Source organism: Medicago sativa, chromosome 7 (genome assembly GCF_051527215.1).
Source record: "Medicago sativa cultivar Bolivia chromosome 7, Bolivia_mono, whole genome shotgun sequence".
Classification (NCBI taxonomy): Eukaryota; Viridiplantae; Streptophyta; class Magnoliopsida; order Fabales; family Fabaceae; genus Medicago; species Medicago sativa.
The window spans coordinates 81,589,596-81,607,061 of record NC_140755.1 but is presented as its reverse complement, the minus strand read 5'-3'; the positions used below and the strand labels follow the sequence as shown (position 1 = coordinate 81,607,061).

General features: G+C 32.5%; 2 protein-coding genes and 1 non-coding gene across 3 annotated transcripts; 2 read left to right on the top strand and 1 right to left on the bottom strand.

The window, feature by feature from the left end:
* Window positions 1-514: 514 nt before the first annotated feature.
* On the bottom strand, window positions 515-2,758 carry LOC146909170 (Ribosomal L18p/L5e family protein). The gene is made up of 2 exons (XM_085726339.1): window positions 2,565-2,758; window positions 515-1,160 (listed from the first exon to the last, which is right to left on the bottom strand). The coding sequence occupies exon 2, from the start codon at window positions 1,147-1,149 to the stop codon at window positions 775-777; it is 375 nt and encodes a 124-aa protein (XP_085582465.1). The 5' UTR covers window positions 1,150-1,160; window positions 2,565-2,758; the 3' UTR covers window positions 515-774.
* A 3,892-nt stretch (window positions 2,759-6,650) lies between these two features.
* LOC146909169 (nucleolin) lies at window positions 6,651-10,187 on the top strand. The gene is made up of 2 exons (XM_085725891.1): window positions 6,651-7,298; window positions 9,925-10,187. Exon 1 carries the CDS (start codon window positions 6,751-6,753, stop codon window positions 7,285-7,287), a length of 537 nt encoding a protein of 178 aa, XP_085582017.1. The 5' UTR covers window positions 6,651-6,750; the 3' UTR covers window positions 7,288-7,298; window positions 9,925-10,187.
* A 6,253-nt stretch (window positions 10,188-16,440) lies between these two features.
* On the top strand, window positions 16,441-16,596 carry LOC146909168 (U1 spliceosomal RNA). The gene has a single exon (XR_015020856.1). It is a non-coding gene; the product is annotated as a U1 spliceosomal RNA (small nuclear RNA).
* The last annotated feature ends 870 nt before the right edge of the window (window positions 16,597-17,466 follow it).

The following is a 17,466-nucleotide window of genomic DNA, read 5'->3' as shown; positions in this document are numbered from 1 at the left end:
CATCCTATCTTCTTTCAAAGTCTTAAGGCATTATGTATATGAGTCATTTCACTTATATTTCACTTATATGTTTCTCACATCTACTCTTTCATACAATACGGAATTTTAACTCACACTTGAGACATTAACATCTCTCCATTAAGTGTTAGGATCTTTGTGTCTGTAGTCCATCACCAAGAACAACTCTCGATCCCCCACAACGTCGAACCCGGATGTGATACCACCGTTGGGCTTTCTGTGGGAGCCTACGTTGATGTAGATCGACAATTTGGATAAAGAGAAACCGCACAAGTGATAATGATACAACCAAAACTCCATCTAAAATTTTAAGTAACACCTGATACATCACAATATTCCCTCCATCAAATATAACGACATTCTAGCCCGTGCTTGGCACGGGTGTCCTTGCTAGTACTGATTATAATAATGGTAGATTTATAAAAATTAAATTAAAATTAGGCTGTTATCACAAGTCACAACAGAGACTAACAACTAAGCCAGAGGTAAAAACATCTCCAACCAATTCAATCATTTCCAGTTTTATCTCAAATTAAGAATATCAATAATGTGTACAACGTTACAATGGTCACAACAAATTATATTATCAATAAATTCATGGTGTGGACTAATTAAATTAAAGAGCTTTCAATTACATCTGACTCAGATGCTTCTAAGAATGCTTCTAAGAAACGAGACTTATCCATACTTCCAAGCACTTTTGTTGTATCAGAGATGTTCTTAGCACAAGATTCCATTCCTATCTTATGAATGAGGTCAGGGATTATTTCCATCATCTTCATCATCATGGACGAGTTTAACTCCATTGTACTTAAGAGAATTTACCACAGCCAAAATCTTGGTTTGGCTCTTAAATCCTTTCTTTTCTACTTCCTTATTTAAATTTACATGAATACCTCTTCCTTCTCCTTCATTAAGCCCCTCAACTTTGAGCCGTCTGGCCAATACTTCTCCAACAATAGCAGCTGCTTTTGCATTGCAGGACCGGCCACACTCAAGGGACTGTTTGATGTCATGTTCTGCGGTGGATGATGTTGCTACTATTCGTCCACTGTTTCGATCAACCACGTTTGCAGTAATGTACTTTATTGATATGAACAATCTCAGCACATACCGTTTCGTTAAAGTCATTCTTCAATCATCTGATAAGTGGGTTTAAAATCAAGCACATGATAGATAAATCAGTTTCCTAAAAACAGAAAGGAAAAAACAATGACAGAATAGGTAGTGTCCCATACTCCCACATATTAAAGGGAAAGGAATTCAGGTACTTGACGCAAAGAGGTTAATTCTTTCAGTTTTTTTCTTTCATTTCACGATTTCTTTGTTTTAGTTTGTTGAGAAGAATCACATTAATGATTAACAGGAAAACTATCATCAAGGTTAAAAACAGATGCTCCATTCAAGTATGAATAAAATCTGCTGTTTAACAAACAAACAAAAAGTATTAGTAAAATCTAAATTTCAAGATACAGGAACTAACTGCAGCAGACATGCAAGTACACATACTTCTGACATGTAATAAACAAACATACAATACAAGCACGTTCTTGTGCTGTCAGATGCAAGCCATAAAGATTAGATATGACCTGACGTATGTATTTGGAGTGGGATTATTGTAGACACTGGAACAAGGAAGAGGAAGAATGCGGAAATGCATGGAAGATAATCTTCGATCAAAGCCAAAAATTAGCACTAGTACCACATGCTTAACGTCAGGGGCGAAGACATTACATATTGGTGTTGCTAAAATGCGAAGGAAAAAAAAAACTAAAAACTAAGTTATACTAAAAATAAGAAATAACATATTGGCCTTGATTGTTTAGCAAACTGAGCTACTTAGTCTTGAAGCAATTCTTGTCTCTTGTTAGAGGATCGTATGAAATTAACAAGCATATTGACCTTACCCAAAAAAACACTAACATAGTTATGAGTCTTAGCACAAGCAACAAGTGCCAATTGAAGTTGATGGGCAAAACAATGCACGTAATAAAGCAGAAAAATGACTTTGTAAACACAATTGTACAAAGAAACCACAATGAAAAAGACAGAATTTCATCGCAAAGAACAGGCTCCAACTTCAAATTAATTGAGCAACAGCAACAGCAACCAAATGAAAAATATAATAAACTTTAACACTTTGTGTACATAACACAACCATAAGCCATTTTCTAACAATAAGCAATTCTGAACAATAAATCAATTTTCATAAACAAGCCAAACCATTAACAATTCTTTGAGTAGCTTTCAAAGAGGGGGAAAAGTAGAGTGATCCAAGATAAAAGAAACATTGAGTGTATTCTCGCACGCAACTATAGAGACTAATTTCACGAGTAATAGAGTTAAATACAAAACTGTACCATATAAACAATAAATCAAACACATGGCGTGCAAGGCAAGGGAACCCAAGTAGCTACAACTTATGCTTAAACTTGAAAGGTAATGATTAAAGAAGTGTAGAGGAATGGTTATCCAACAAGGAAATGAAAAACAGGGTGTTTTCTTAACTACAGAAATATGTATGAATTACTTTCTTCAAAAAATACCTATTATATATGGTGTCAATCGCACAGCTTTAGAGCGTAATCACGGAATTGCGGTGTGGAGTGGAGCTCTGTTGCGTTGCCTTTTCCCCGAACTGCGTTTTTACGGGCAGTTCACTTCACTTCACTTCACTTCACTGCCACTGCAACTTGTTCATCATGGGCAAGACTGAGTTTTCAAAAAAGCACAAAAACTCAGGTGTTTCAACCCATTAAACCATTTTTATATAAATTCATCAATTTTCTTTATTTTTATTTTTGAATAATCAACGATGTTTAAACCTCGTTTTTTTTTTTTGGTGTCCGGGGTTTGAACCGGAACCTGCATATATTATGCATTGTCCTATCAATTGAGAATCCCAATTTTTTATTTTTTTTTTAGGCTTAATTAATGATTTGGTCCCTTAAGTTATTTGTTGGTTACATTTTGGTCCCATAAGTTATTAACGTTACAATTTGGTCCCTTAAGTTATTTGTTGGTACATTTTGGTCCCATAAGTTATTAACGTTACAATTTGGTCCCTTAACTTACTTTTTGGTTTCGATTTGGTCCCTTAACTTATTTTTTGGTTTCGTTTTGATCCCTTAACTCTAATAACATAAAGGACCAGAGTGGTTGACGGAGGAAGAGTTAAGGTACCAAAACGAAACCAAAAAATAAGTTAAGGGACTAAATTGTAACGTTAATAACTTATGGGACCAAAATGTAACCAACAAATAACTTAAAGGACCAAATGGTAACGTTAATAACTTATGGGACCAAAATGTAACCAACAAATAACTTAAAAGACCAAATCATTAATTAAGTTTTTTTTAAGAAAATACTTATCTCCCGGTTTGTCTATGTAACCCACCCTTTCTATTTTCTTATTCATCACAAACTTCCCCTACTATTTCACTATGTCAAACTTCCGTCAATATTAGTTTTCAAAATAATTTATCATTCTCAATATTCTAAAATTTATAGGGGAAATGTTAACGAGTGCCCCCGGGGCATTCTTTAAGCACTTTAAATGGTAAGTTTTTAATGATAAGTTATGTATTTAATGCATTGGAAATCGTAATAATTGACTTTTTAAAAGAATTATTACTAAATTTAGGTTGCTTAAAGAGTGTGCCCCGGGGGCACTCGTTAACAAGACCCAAATTTATAAGGGTTAATTATGTTTCTAGTCACTATAAAATAGCGACCTTGTAAGTTTAGTCCCTACTTAATTTTAATAACATTTTTAGTCCCTATAAAAAAAAAATTTACTTATAATTTTAGTCCCTGCTAAAACAAAGATTGATTAATTATCCTTAAACTCTTAAATTTTTGAACGATTTTTTTGAGACAAGATTAGAACACTATGAAAGGTTCGTTTACTAAAATTTAGAATTTTCTGACATGAAATGAATTAAATATGAATTTTTTAAAACGACAAAAGTTAAAGATAAAAAGTAATAAAATCAGGATGTAGAAATCAAATTTTGCGATAATTTTTTGCGGACGAACTTTTAGTAATGTTCTAAACATGTCTGCAAAAAATTGTTCAAAAATTTAAGAGTTTAAGCATAAATTAAACAAATTTGAATTGAGTAGGGACTAATACTCAGTGCAGAAAAACAAAATTAGGGACTAAAAATGCTATTAAAATTAAGTAGGGACTAAACTTACAAGGTCGCTATTTTATAGGGACTAGAAACATAATTAACCCAATTTATAATGTCTTCATTTTCTCCAACAAGCACAACTTAAAAACCTTGTCCGCTTTCAAAACTTAGAATTAGTACAAATGAACTGAACTAATTTAATTAACTTTTTCATTCTCCTTATAGGTTAGGTTGATTGATATCATCCTCACCTTTTTTTGTTCTGCACACATGAGTATTTCTTTTAGTTCAATTTCTTTTATTATTTTCTGAAATTGCAATACTTAATGTCAAGTTTTGTGTCGCAATTATGTTGGGTGGATATAGTGGAGGGATCACAAATGGAGGTCCATAATATATAGAACAAGAAGAATGGGTCACTAAATGGGAAATCAAACGGTGTGAAGGGAAGAGGGGTCTTTCTATTCATTTAATTAAAACTTAAGAGAAATTAGTGTCTGTTTTAAATTAGAGGCGATGTTTATATACTTAAAAAGATCCCAGGGGAAGTTAATGCAATTTCCCCTACTTTTTTCGAATTGGTTTCTTTATAATACATTTATGAATGTGTTGTTTGTTTTTAGGTTATCCTCCTTCTTTTAAAATTTCATGTTGCATCGTAGTCATTTATGTTAAATTTTATTTTTACTTTTAAGAAGTTAAATCAGTCCACCTAAATTGACATTGAGGAGAATCGAACCTGAGACTTCGAGGAGAAGCACACTCTCAGTTCGCAGGCCAATATCATCGGGCCAACCCAATTAGGTTTTTATGTTCATTCATCACGCCTAATACTAGAGATAAATAACTTATTGTTTTAGGCTGGTAAAATTTAACCATTTATGTCGTGGTCGTTCTTGAGCATGTGCATCAAGCTCTATAGAACAATGCCTCCAATTTATGAGAGCCTCAGATATTTGTAGGGTGTAAGAGTATAATTGTTAAGATGTAGGATATAATTTTCTCTAGGTAAATTTAAATTAAATACTTATCTATTTTCTATCTATTTATACATATATCTATATCAAACTCTTAATCATACATGTGCCCCCCTCATAACACTTGTTAAAACTTTAAAATGAAAATGTTAATTTGATAATTATGCATTCAACCTATTGAAATAATAAAAAAAAAGTAACCGTTTGTATATAAATTCATCAATTTTCTTTATTTTTATTTTTGAATCATTAACGATATATAACCTTTATTTAGATTGGTTATTTAAGTTCTACTTTTTTGTTCGATTTGGTTTCTTTATACTACATTTATGAATGTGTTTCGTTTTTAAGTTATTTTTCTTCTTTCAAAAATAAAAAGTTACCTTCTTGTAGCATCGTAGTCATTTATGTTATATTTTATAATGATGTGAACCACATGTTTCGTTGCACAATTAGAGATGATTATCATTCAGATGTTCATTCATCACGCCGAATACCGGAGATAAATGACTTATTGTTTTAGGTTGGTAAAATTTAACTATTCCTGCCATGGCCGTTTTTAAGCATGTGAATCAAGCTCTATGGAGTTAGACCTCATATTTACGGGGACCTCAAATATTTGTAGGATTAGTATAATTGTTGGAATGTAGAATATAATTTTCTTTTCTTATATATGGTAGGTAAATTCAAATCAAACACTTATTTATTATATATATATGCGTGTGTGTGTGGTTTTGCTAGAAGCCACCCATTAAGGTGTCTATTAGCAATCCACACCTCAAGGTGTGATTTTCACTTTTTAGTTATAACTTTGCTAAAAGACACCTTCATAAAAGGTGTCTTCTAGCAAAACCTTATACACACACTATTTATATTTGTAAGCTAAACTTGAGATATCCATGAACTAGAATTGTGATGATGTGGCGCGTCTGAAAATGCTTCACACATTCTTTCTGTGTTTATAAATTATAAACTCCAATCCATTCATTTTTATCACAATAACTTTTGAACTACTTTTCTTTTATTCCACAACTCATATCTCTTAACTATGAACATGATGACTAGTGGTTCAACCACTAAATTAGTGACTCAGTACCCTTACCGAGCCGATCATCGATCCGATTTTTAAAACTATGACATAAATAACTATTTATATATACATTTTATGCATTTATTTTTGTATTTTAATCTCTATATTCATTCAAGAAAGTTATTAATAAACTTTGGTTACAAAATGGATTTAAGTAGAAATTATCAAGAGTGCTCATTGGATTTTAATGTAAAATGATTATTTTTTTGTCGAGGTTTGAATTCCAAACCTTACACATATTATGCATTGTCCTGCTATAAAAAAAAATATGCATTGTCCTTATCAACTGAACGAATCTCACGAGGACGTAAAATGAACTGTTTTATCACATTCAAGCTCCATCTCAAATAGTATTTTTAACAAAATAAAAAAGTTATTGATTAATAAAATATAAATAAATTTCTTTCCTCACCAAAAAGAAAAGAACAAATATAAATTAGAAGAATATTCCTTTCATTCTCCAAGCCCTTCTCTAACAAAACAAAACCCTAACACAAAGAAGAGACAAACCTGCGCTAAACCCTCACTCATGGCTGAACCCGAAACCAACAACCACGAAGAACCCACATTCCCCACCAAACGCAAACCCGATCAAGAAGAAACCCATCACCTTCCTAACAAAACCCCCAAGATAACTACTCCCACCACCGTAGACCAAGAATCCAACCTCATCGACGCCGAACTTCCCACCACCGTCAATTCTTCTTCCGACGCCGTTCCCAACAACGAACCCGAAAACAACACTGACGATGACGATGATGACGACGACGACGAGGATGAGAATTCCGATGAAGAGCCTGTGGTGGACAGGAAGGGAAAAGGGATTATGCGCGATGATAAGGGAAAAGGGAAAATGATTGAAGAAGAAGATGAGGATGATGATGACAGTCACGATAGTGATGATAGCGATGATGATTCTGACGGCAATGTTTCGGGTAGTGACAGTGATTTTTCTGATGATCCACTTGCGGAGGTTGATTTGGATAACATTCTTCCGTCTAGGACTCGGCGGCGAACTGCTCAGACTGGAGTGCACATTTCTGGTGGCACGCCGAATGCTGATTAGATTCTACTAAGGTTAGTGAGGTTTTAGATAAATTATTGATATTGTTAATTTGTTACAGTGTTATTGGATTAGTTCTGTTGTTGGTAGATTCCAAGAATCGGTTTCTTTGTGTGCTTTATTTTATGAATTGCTATTCCTCGGGCTAGGGAGGTTGTCGTGATATGATGCTATGTAGCACCGAAACGTCTGATCAAAGGCGTGTCCAATGTCTTAGTGAAATAATTATCGGTGTCAGTGTCGTATCGTGTCGTGTCTGGTCTTTGTGTTGAAGTTTTAGAGAATTAGATCGTGAATGGAATATATTATATTGTTTATGAAGTTCATAACAATGCGTGGCTTGCTATCTTCAATGCTGGCTTTTATAAGGCGTGTGGAATCTACTTTTGGGATCCAGGCTGTAATACATCGCTCAATAAACTATATACATGGAAAACCTGATTTTTGGGTAACCTGCATTCACAATCGGGCTTTAAATTCATAATAAGCAATCATGAATTGTATCCCGTTCAAAATTTAATTTTAAAATAGAAGAGGTTTTTGCAAGCATAACAGTTGTGATTCTTCCAATTATATGATTGAAGAAAAAATAGCTCAAATTTTATAATTGACAAATACGCAAAATTAAAAAGAACATCATACTTATTAATTAAAGAACAGAAGTATATAAGTTATAAAACTTAAACAGAGAAGAACATAACAGAACTGAACTAAAGTAGGAAGAAGAACAAAACGATTGTTTGTGAACAAGAACATAAAAAGGGTTTGAATTGACATGTATACCCTTAAAAAACGGTTTAAAAATATACTTGAGGAATTTTGCCCCGAAACTGTAATATCAGACGCGATAGTGGCTTGGGGCCGCAAATAGCGTCCACAACAAGCACTATTACTGAGTGCAGCTCTCGCAGGCCAAAAGTGCCCTGCCGAACCCTACCAGCGCTACGGTATTTCGCTATAGCGTGCTATTGACAACATAGATTGTGAGTTAATTTTTTTTTTTTTTGCAAAAACACCTTTTTTCTCCTTGAAGGAGCCAAAATGTCAACTGTTTACTGTGACAGCAGAAGCAGGGGGAAAAATAGAAGCATGGCTTGATGCTTTTCTTGTTGGAAAGTAAAAGTAGAAGCAGGATAAAAGAAGCATAGAGCCTACTTCATAAAACCCCATCATTATGTGGTTAATGAAGTGTTGAGATGTTTGTAACGTTCTCACGTATCTGAGTGGCTATTTCCATTGGAACCGATTAGTGACATGAAAGTCACAATGTATTAACCTTGTTTTCATGCCAAGCCTCACCCTCCAGAAGTACAAACAGAAACACATAATTTTTGAAGGTTTCTGCATTAAGTTTTTTAAGGGAAGGAAAGTGTATAGTGTGGGATAGCTTTGTCAAAGTATTTAGTTATTTATGTTGCATTTGAGTATATCTTAATTTCCTATCAAATTCATTATTTTGTGGAGGGCGGCTACGAAAAAGGGGATAGACTTGTGTACAGTTTACTTATTTCCAAGCAAAAATATGTTCGTGGTACGGAGGTTTACATAAAGCTACTGACTGCATTTTGGCTGTTCTAATTGTTTCTGGTGACAAGAAACCTTCATCACCTGTTTGTGGGCAGATAGTACAACCTTCTCTTATGGATACTCAAATTACACTCTTCTCACCTCTATCTCAGAAAATTACACTTCCCTCTTGCTAGTTCAAAATGTGTTACATTCTCTCCATTTTAATGTTAACTAACCCATTGGTGGTGGTAAGTGACAATGAGTGACCTCTTGGCATTTTATGTTTCTTTGCATTCATTATTCAGGTCCTGTCACAAACTACTAGTTTTGGATACCTTCTCAGTTTTGGTACTTCGTAAACAAAATCAAAGTTTCAAACATTGCCCAAATCTTAATTTCATATCTAAAGTTCCAGAGTCAACAATTGTGGTTCAAATATAGTTGCTGATAATGTTAAGAGTAAATCTTCAAGCTCCCCTGAAGTTAAACTCATCACAAAATCAATCATCCGAAATTTTTTGCCATCAGTTTAGTACCTAAAAAAATGACCAAATTAGTCTTTTAGAAGTTTGTCGCCAAATTAGTTTCTCAAAGTTATAAATTATCATCATATTTGTCACTATTAAGGATTAAATTGTTGACAAGAAAATATGAATTTGTTGTCAAATTTAATCTTTGACGGACTAATTTTGTGACCTTTTAGATTTTGAGGGACTAATACGGTTAATGGATTTTTTTGGAGGACTTAAGTGGTGAGCTATGTAACTTCAACAAACCAACTTGAGGGATTTCTCTAATAGTAACAGCTGCATTAACACTAATAGGGTATATTTGGGAGTTTGGAGGGGAGGAGAGTGTAATTTTTCTGGGGTGGAGCGTGTAATTATTTTAAACAGAATGGTAGACAGGGTAATGTGTACATCTTTCAAAATAAGAGTGTAATTAAGTAGTTAACTCGGCGGCTATAAAATGTAGTGCATGTGTAAAGGAGGCACATTAGGAGAGTGTGAGAGGTAGAGGAGTTGATATTGACTAAGAAATCATCTAATATGATGCACTTGGCTTTCTCTGAGTATTACAACTTACTGAGCAATAGTATATTCAACTTTCTCATGTTTCTGTTTGTTATAGGACTCCTGACTCTGGTCTGTGCTGAAGGTTTGAGCTTGTGTAAGAAGGATGGCGATGATATCAACTAAGGGGTTATATTGGCTGAAGTTACCCAACTTCCGTGTGACTTGCAGTGATTTTTGTTTTCCATTGTGTACCATCCATTTTCTTTTCTTTTTTTGGGATAATCCTCCTTATATGTAAAAGACTAGAAGCCTTTTCATACTCCAAAACGTTTGTCCTGGATGATTTACCCACTTTATGGAATTTCATTGATATCTGAATTGTATTTGCTTGGCTATTTTGCACCAGATGTTGAGGTAGTGCTGGGACTGAAACCCTCTAATCATAAAAGAGTTGGTGTTTACAGTATATAACATTTTTATGCGAGACAAACACTACTCATTTTGAAATGCCCCAGTGTGTCTTTTTATCTATCTATTTAGACAAGCTAGTTAAATAGAACAGGTATTGTTTTGGCTATAAGGACAAATGACACATCATGGATGATTACACTTCATGCTGGTTGGTATCTTCCAACTTGTATGCAAGATTTTAATGCTCTGGTTTACAATTACTCAAACTCTCTCCGAAACACAGGAACATATATGCTAGGAGGGAACATGCTTGACCAAGGTAATTCTTTTACCAGGCATACAATGAGAAGAAGTGACAAAATGTGTTCGACCTGTTGAGTTGTTTCTTAACCCACTTTTCTGTTGGGTGGGTTGGAATGTCCAATCCTCAAATCTGCCTTGGAGATTTGGACTTTATCCACCCACAATTTTACCTATACCCCTCAAAAACGTTTAAATAACCGAAAACGCCTTTTATTCAAATGTGGTGGTATAAATGCCAACTCTCCTTGACTCGTCCCACATAAACCCATCGATATATTTTATATGTTTTTGTTGCAGTATTCTATTGGTGAGCAAATCTGGCAATCTAAGACAGTAAAATTTTCAACTCTCTTCATCACGTTTTAGACAAAATGGGGGTGGGTTTAGGGTTTATGCTTGAACGATGATATATAACATGTTTCGTATTAAATTTGATAATTTTATACTTCTTTGGAAATCAATTTGGTCACATAATATTATCTTTATAACTTGATATACAAATTTGGTTTACCGTTTACATAATATTATTTCAACATGTTACTACAAGACTAGTATTTTTTTTCCCAAAAAAGAGAAGAAAAGTTTAAGACAAGAAGTATTAGTCTTCTAAAAAGAAAAAAGAAAAAAACTAGTATACGTCTTAAAATAAGTTATTTGTACATTTCGTGGTCCTTCTTATTCTTGCTAGCAGCTTTTTTATTTTTATTTTTGTTGGTACGTTGGATGAATATCAGCTTTTTACTGCATGCTTGTTTCAACATGTGCCTCTTGAAGTCGTCCTACTTAAAGAGAAGTTCGGTAAAACTCCACTTAAAGCCAATTTGATTTGTTTTGTTTTGGATATAGATGTTGATGATTTCTCCTCCCTCGCCATCTATCAAAAACAAGCAATTTGTTCCAATTAAACAATCCGGACATGTAAAACAAAATCGCATTTTTTTTTACACGTTCTGATTGTATAATTCGAAACATTGCGTGTTTTGAAATATATTGAGGGGAAAAAAACTATCGTTGATGTTTAGGCCTTTAGATGACATAAGTCAAAAGAAACACAAATTAGTGGTATTTTGGATATGTACGTTCAAACTCAAGCTAAGGGTAGGAAAAGAACCGGCCATTTATGTGTTATGTGCTTTTTTTCCTGTTCATAGTTTGACCATGAAATATGAATATGGTACAGTAATTAAAAAATGGGAATTCTATGCACTAAGTTAAAAAGCACCGGAAAACAAATGGGCTACATGTGGTTAGGTTCGTAAATGGAAGGCTTACGTTACGTGGAGCTTTTCCACGTATTAATTTATTGTTTAGAGACAAAGTAATGCAATTTAAAGATCAAATTTCATTATTTTTCATAGCTACTTTATACAACTATTAAGTTTCCTATACAACTATTAAGCATTTTATTATTCATATATTTAAAGATAATATTTATGTGTAAAATGTATCACTCTCATACTATATTTAAAAAACAATGAGAAACTGACTTTTAAGCTTTATATTTTTCCCCCTTTTCTTAATTCGTGCATGTAAAAATATTCTCTAATTCTTAATTTAGACCGGCTGAAATGAGCAACAAAGATATGCAATGGTGGGTTTGGCTTTTGACACACTTTTTAATTTTCTTCATGATTATACAATACAAGGACTAAGTGGGTGACATCACTAGATCATTTATGTGGTCCTATATTCTCCCCCATTCTATCCATCCATTTCCTTCACCTTTTTTACTTTTCAGTGTTTGAAATTGAAACTACCATCCATTTGTATTTGTTGGATTTGGCTTTGGGGTTTATCCTTACTACCAAAATTGAATGTTGGAGAGTGATACAATTTGGTGGCAACATAAGTGGGAACTTTCCCAACAGAGACTTCTTGTGTTTCATTTTCCTTTATTGTTTTTAACGCACATTCTTCTATTTATTGAAATTCAAAATTAGCCCACATAAAATTAGTGGGATTCAGGAATTTCGACCGATATTTCGACCGATAAAAATGTATGTTAAAAAATGTATCGGTAATATAATTCAGATATCCGATTTAATAGTTTATACCCTCATAGAAGTAGGACCATTGCATTATGCATTCGTCATACGTCATGGCAAGCTGCCCATTCTGCTATTGAGCACCCAATGTAGAATTAACTTTAAAAAATTAATTAATTTGAAATTAGTTTTTGTTACCATAAAATCAGATAAACATTTAACCGTCCTCGTGAGCTTAATTCAGTTGGTAAAGACAATGCATAATATATGCAATATCCGGGATTCGAACCCCGAACATCAAAAAAAAAAGATAAACCTTTAACCACTTTCTAATGTAGAATTTCATCCACCACTTTCTCTCTTGTCTAATTCAATTATTTCAAACTTTTTTATAGGTGAATTGAGTCAGTATGCTAATATGCATTTTGGTTTTAATACTTTGATGAATTTTCGCACCAGTCTAATCTGAAGAGTGTAGATTTAGTATAACTGGTTTTAGTGTTCAAGTATGGCAGGTGTATCATCCAAAAAAATTAACTAGTTAGACTTAACATATAGACTTAACTTGATTTCATATTCTCAGATGTGATGTGAGACTTGAACTGACCAAAAAAACGTTCATGTGCTATCATTATATTTTTTGAAAATTAAAAATAGAGAAATTGTATGATAGTATAGTTTATTTATCTTGATCTTCTAAAATTTACGTGCATTTCAAAAATACGTAATTAAATGGTACCCACTGAATTTTGATGTAAAATTACAATATCTCTGTTTTTTTTTTTTTTGTAAAATGTCTAGCAAATGAGGAAGTATTTTGGTTAAACACTCAAACCTTGTTCGTCTAAATCCCTAGAATAATTAAATACATACCACTTGGCATTTTGTTTTCCTTTTCTTTTTGCTTGATTCGGTAACAAAAAAATTTATATAAATGCTTTTGGTGTGGTTATTTTGAGGTGCATACATAATACTTCGTCATCCTTTTGCTTAATTAGCAATTTACGATATTTGATTTGATTTTATTGCTCATCATCTTCGTGTGTATTCAATCAACAATCAGTCAGGTTTGCTGCAACATCAAGTACCATATACGATTGAGAGAGACTTATCAGTTCAATTATTGAGAATAAGATCACTATATAAGTAAGCTACGTACTCTCTTTTATGATACATTTTTTTTTACATATATAGTTTCATATTAAATCAAATGAAATTAATTTAAATAGTTTTATAAATTTATTGTAGTACAAAAAATTAGTTTTAATTTCTTTTAATAATACTTACTTTTTTCAAGTAATCTGATATATAATGAGATATTTACAAGTTTTTCTTTTTACAAAGAGATATTTACAAGGGAAAAAAAGAATTAATCTAAGAGAAAATAATCATAAGAAGAAAAAAAAAAATTAGATATATGTACTTCACATGGCTACAATTCTTGTCAATCATTGAGGGCGCAATATGTAAATGAAAACAATCAAGACCTTCGTATTTTCTTTTTCATGTACTTAGCATTTCATTTTCCAATTAATTTCTTCTTCTTTTTTTTTCCTTCAAGAATTTCTAAAATCTTTTTCTACTAACAATATTTGTAAGTGGAACTACAACTATACTTAGATTCTAAAATGTTTTGGCCTAACTATTCCAATTAACTGCAAATTGAAATCCTCTTATTTGATGCATAATTAGTGTGATACGACAGTACTATATAAAAGTCACGTTCCTACGTATCCCGTTGGTTGAATTGTGCAAGTTAAAGACAAAATTGCCAGCTTCTATACACACTTTCTACAACTTTTTTCGATAAGAAAATACAAAAGTAATGTTGATGACTTGTTACCCTTTGAGCTCTCATTATCAAATGGAAAGGAACTTTCTGGGTCACGTTTTAGGCATTTTATTTTATAGGCTTTAATATATAGTAATAGAGTCAATGAGATATACCTCAATTAACAATGAATGGGATTCAAAAACAGGATTCTTGTTGTGTGATTGGCAGAATGAAGCTTATTGCCCAGTAGTCCAAACATGGATAAGATATAAAGCAAATAGGAGGGGAAGAAAAAAGATGGGGAATTGTGACTATCATACACTATACAGTGTTAAACAGTTGAAATGTTTGACCTTTTCAAAACAAATCAAAAATATGAAATGTTTTGCATTACATTTGGTCGGATTGCATAGATTTTTAGAACACATTTTTCTAAGGAAATAGAGGATTAATGGGGGAAATTAGTCACTTTAGTCCCTGAATGGGGAACGATTCGTCAATTTAGTCCCTGAATGCAGATAATATGCAAAACAGTCCCTGCATGGTCAATTTCAGGGACTAAAGTGACTAACGAAGTCTACATTCAGGGACTAAATTGACTAACGGATTCTGCATTCAGGAACTAAATTGACTAACAAAGTCTACATTCAGGGATTATTTTGCAATTTATCTGCATTCAGGGACTAAATTGACGAATCGTTCCCCATTCAGGGACTAAAGTGACTAATTCCCCATTAATGGGAATATGGGAGGAAACAGTAGTCCGGAGTGCTTAAAAATTAAAGCTTAAATGCACTAACTCTCTTTTTTCAAATTAGAAAATTTCATTACGATAGACTTATTATAAAACGTAAATATTCTCTGTCATTTTATAATAATTTAAGGGTCATGCTAACTTATGTTAACTTTACATTGTAAAACATAATATGTTAACTTTTAAGAAGTTGAATGCACAATTTTTAATATGTATATTTCGATAATAAGTTCCTTATCATGTGCGTTTAAGAACATAAGTTAGCATTTGTCTAAATTTAAAGATAGGAGTATATAAATATAAAAATGGTTGTTAGTGGAGAATAGAGGCTGCAACATTTAACTTTAATTTGAATGGTTTTTTTTTTTTTAGGGTTTTCTCCATACATAAAAATTATACATAGAACATTGAACATTTATTTAAGAAATCTAAATTTTTTATTTTATAATTTAAATGTTTTTTTTTGTTAAGTAGTCTAGTGGCTAGAGCTCACACATTTTAATGTAGAGAAGTAGGGTGTCCAGGGTTCGAACCACCGACCCCTGCATATAATATGCAATATTCCTATCAACTGAGTAGGGTGTCCAGGGATAATTTGAATGAATTATTATCACATAATAATAAGATCTAGAAAACTAGTATTGTCTTCACGAATAAAGTCGTTTATCCACTAGTGGAGTTAGGTTTTGCAAAAAGAGTTAGACCTCTACAATGTGGCCAATCAAAAATTGAACTTCGATTGAAAGAAGTATCTATATTTTTGAATGAATTATTATCATATAATAATAAGATCTAGAAAACTATTATTATCTTCACGAATAAAGTCATTTATCCACCAGTGGAGTTAGGTTTAACGAAAAGAGTTAGAACTCCACGACGTAGCCAATAAAAAATTGAACTCAATTAAAAGAAGGGTTAAATATGTTTTTGGTCCCTATAAATATACCAACTTTTCGTTTTAGTCCCTCTAAAATTTTCCTTCAACTTGTAGTCCCTATAAAATTTTCGATTACTACTTTTGGTCCCTATTTTTAATTTAATTTTTGTATTTTTTAATGAAATTGTGCAGAAATGTGTAAAATATTGTATAATAAATTCTAAAAAAAAAATTAGAATTTTTCAACAACACACAAATTAAATATGAATTTTTAACCTTAAAAAATATAAAAATTCATATTAAATTCATGTTTAGTTGAAAAATTCTAATTTTTTTTGGGAGAGATTCTTATAATATTATGACTTTGTCTGCAAAATTTCATTCAAAAATATGAATTCTACATATGAGTTTAATTTAAAAGAGGGACCAAAAGTGAAGTTGGAAATTTTTAAGGTACTAAAAGTTGAAAAAAAAAAAATTTAGAGGGACTAAAACGAAAAGTTGACATATTTATAGGGACCAAAAACATATTTAACCCTTAAATGGATGATCAAGAAGGTCCATGGCCTAGGTTGGTGACCTCCATTGCACTTAGGAGGGGTGTCTGCCTAAGGTGCTCTCAAGTAGAACAACCTACATCATAATTTGTTGCACTGGGGGGCCTGCGTTCGCGCGGCCCCGTGTTCTCAAGTAGAACAACCTACATTATATTTCTTTTTTCCTAATGCGCATGGAAAAAAAGATTACTTCCAATTGAGAGAAATTAACAAGAAGAACAAAAGTTTATCCTTCATGTCATGTACGTCAGTATTGCATATACCCGAAGTCACTTCATTGTTTGGTCATGGTTAATTTGGGAGTAGTCATTTTAGAAGCAGATTTACGAGCCTTTTGGGAATGTCTGGGCTTGCAGATTGCAGTCAGCATTCGTCTTCTTCCAATGTGGTGAAATTAAAATGATTTGGAATAGAATCTTTGACCTGCCAATTAATTAGTTAAATTAAAATATAAATAGTAAAATATAATCATATTCATATATAACTAACTGCCTCAAGTTCAAAGAGACATATTGCCAGGAAAATATAGAGAGTAGTCATCTTTCACAGATCTACATGCAGACTTGCATTTGTAGTATGCTTTGGATTTTCTCAATGTTTTTGGATTCCATCGAGAGAGTCAATCTTAATTCCTGCATTTTGATTGTGACAACCACAACATAATTTCCAAACAAATATCTAAGATAAAATGAAAACGTGTCTTTGATTTTTTTATGTTATTAAAATGTGCTTTACTTAACAACATTTATAATATCAAATCCAGTATATTGTGTGTGACTGTATGCATTAGTGTTAAATTCAATAACGAAAATTATTGATAATCTTCTGCGTACAATCGTCAAGATTAATCTTTTGAGTAGAGTAGAATTACAATCAATAACAAAGTTATCTCTCAAAAGCTTTCAGGTAACTGAATTCGAATTCAAGATATTTAGTTAAGTTGAAGAAAAAAATTACCATCTCATTCAAATATCATTAGGTCAAATTTTATTTTTG

Coding starts and splice junctions, on each gene's coding strand:
- LOC146909170 (XM_085726339.1), bottom strand. CDS start 1,149: ATGACTTTAACGAAACGGTATGTGCTGAGATTGTTCATATCAATAAAG.
- LOC146909169 (XM_085725891.1), top strand. CDS start 6,751: ATGGCTGAACCCGAAACCAACAACCACGAAGAACCCACATTCCCCACC.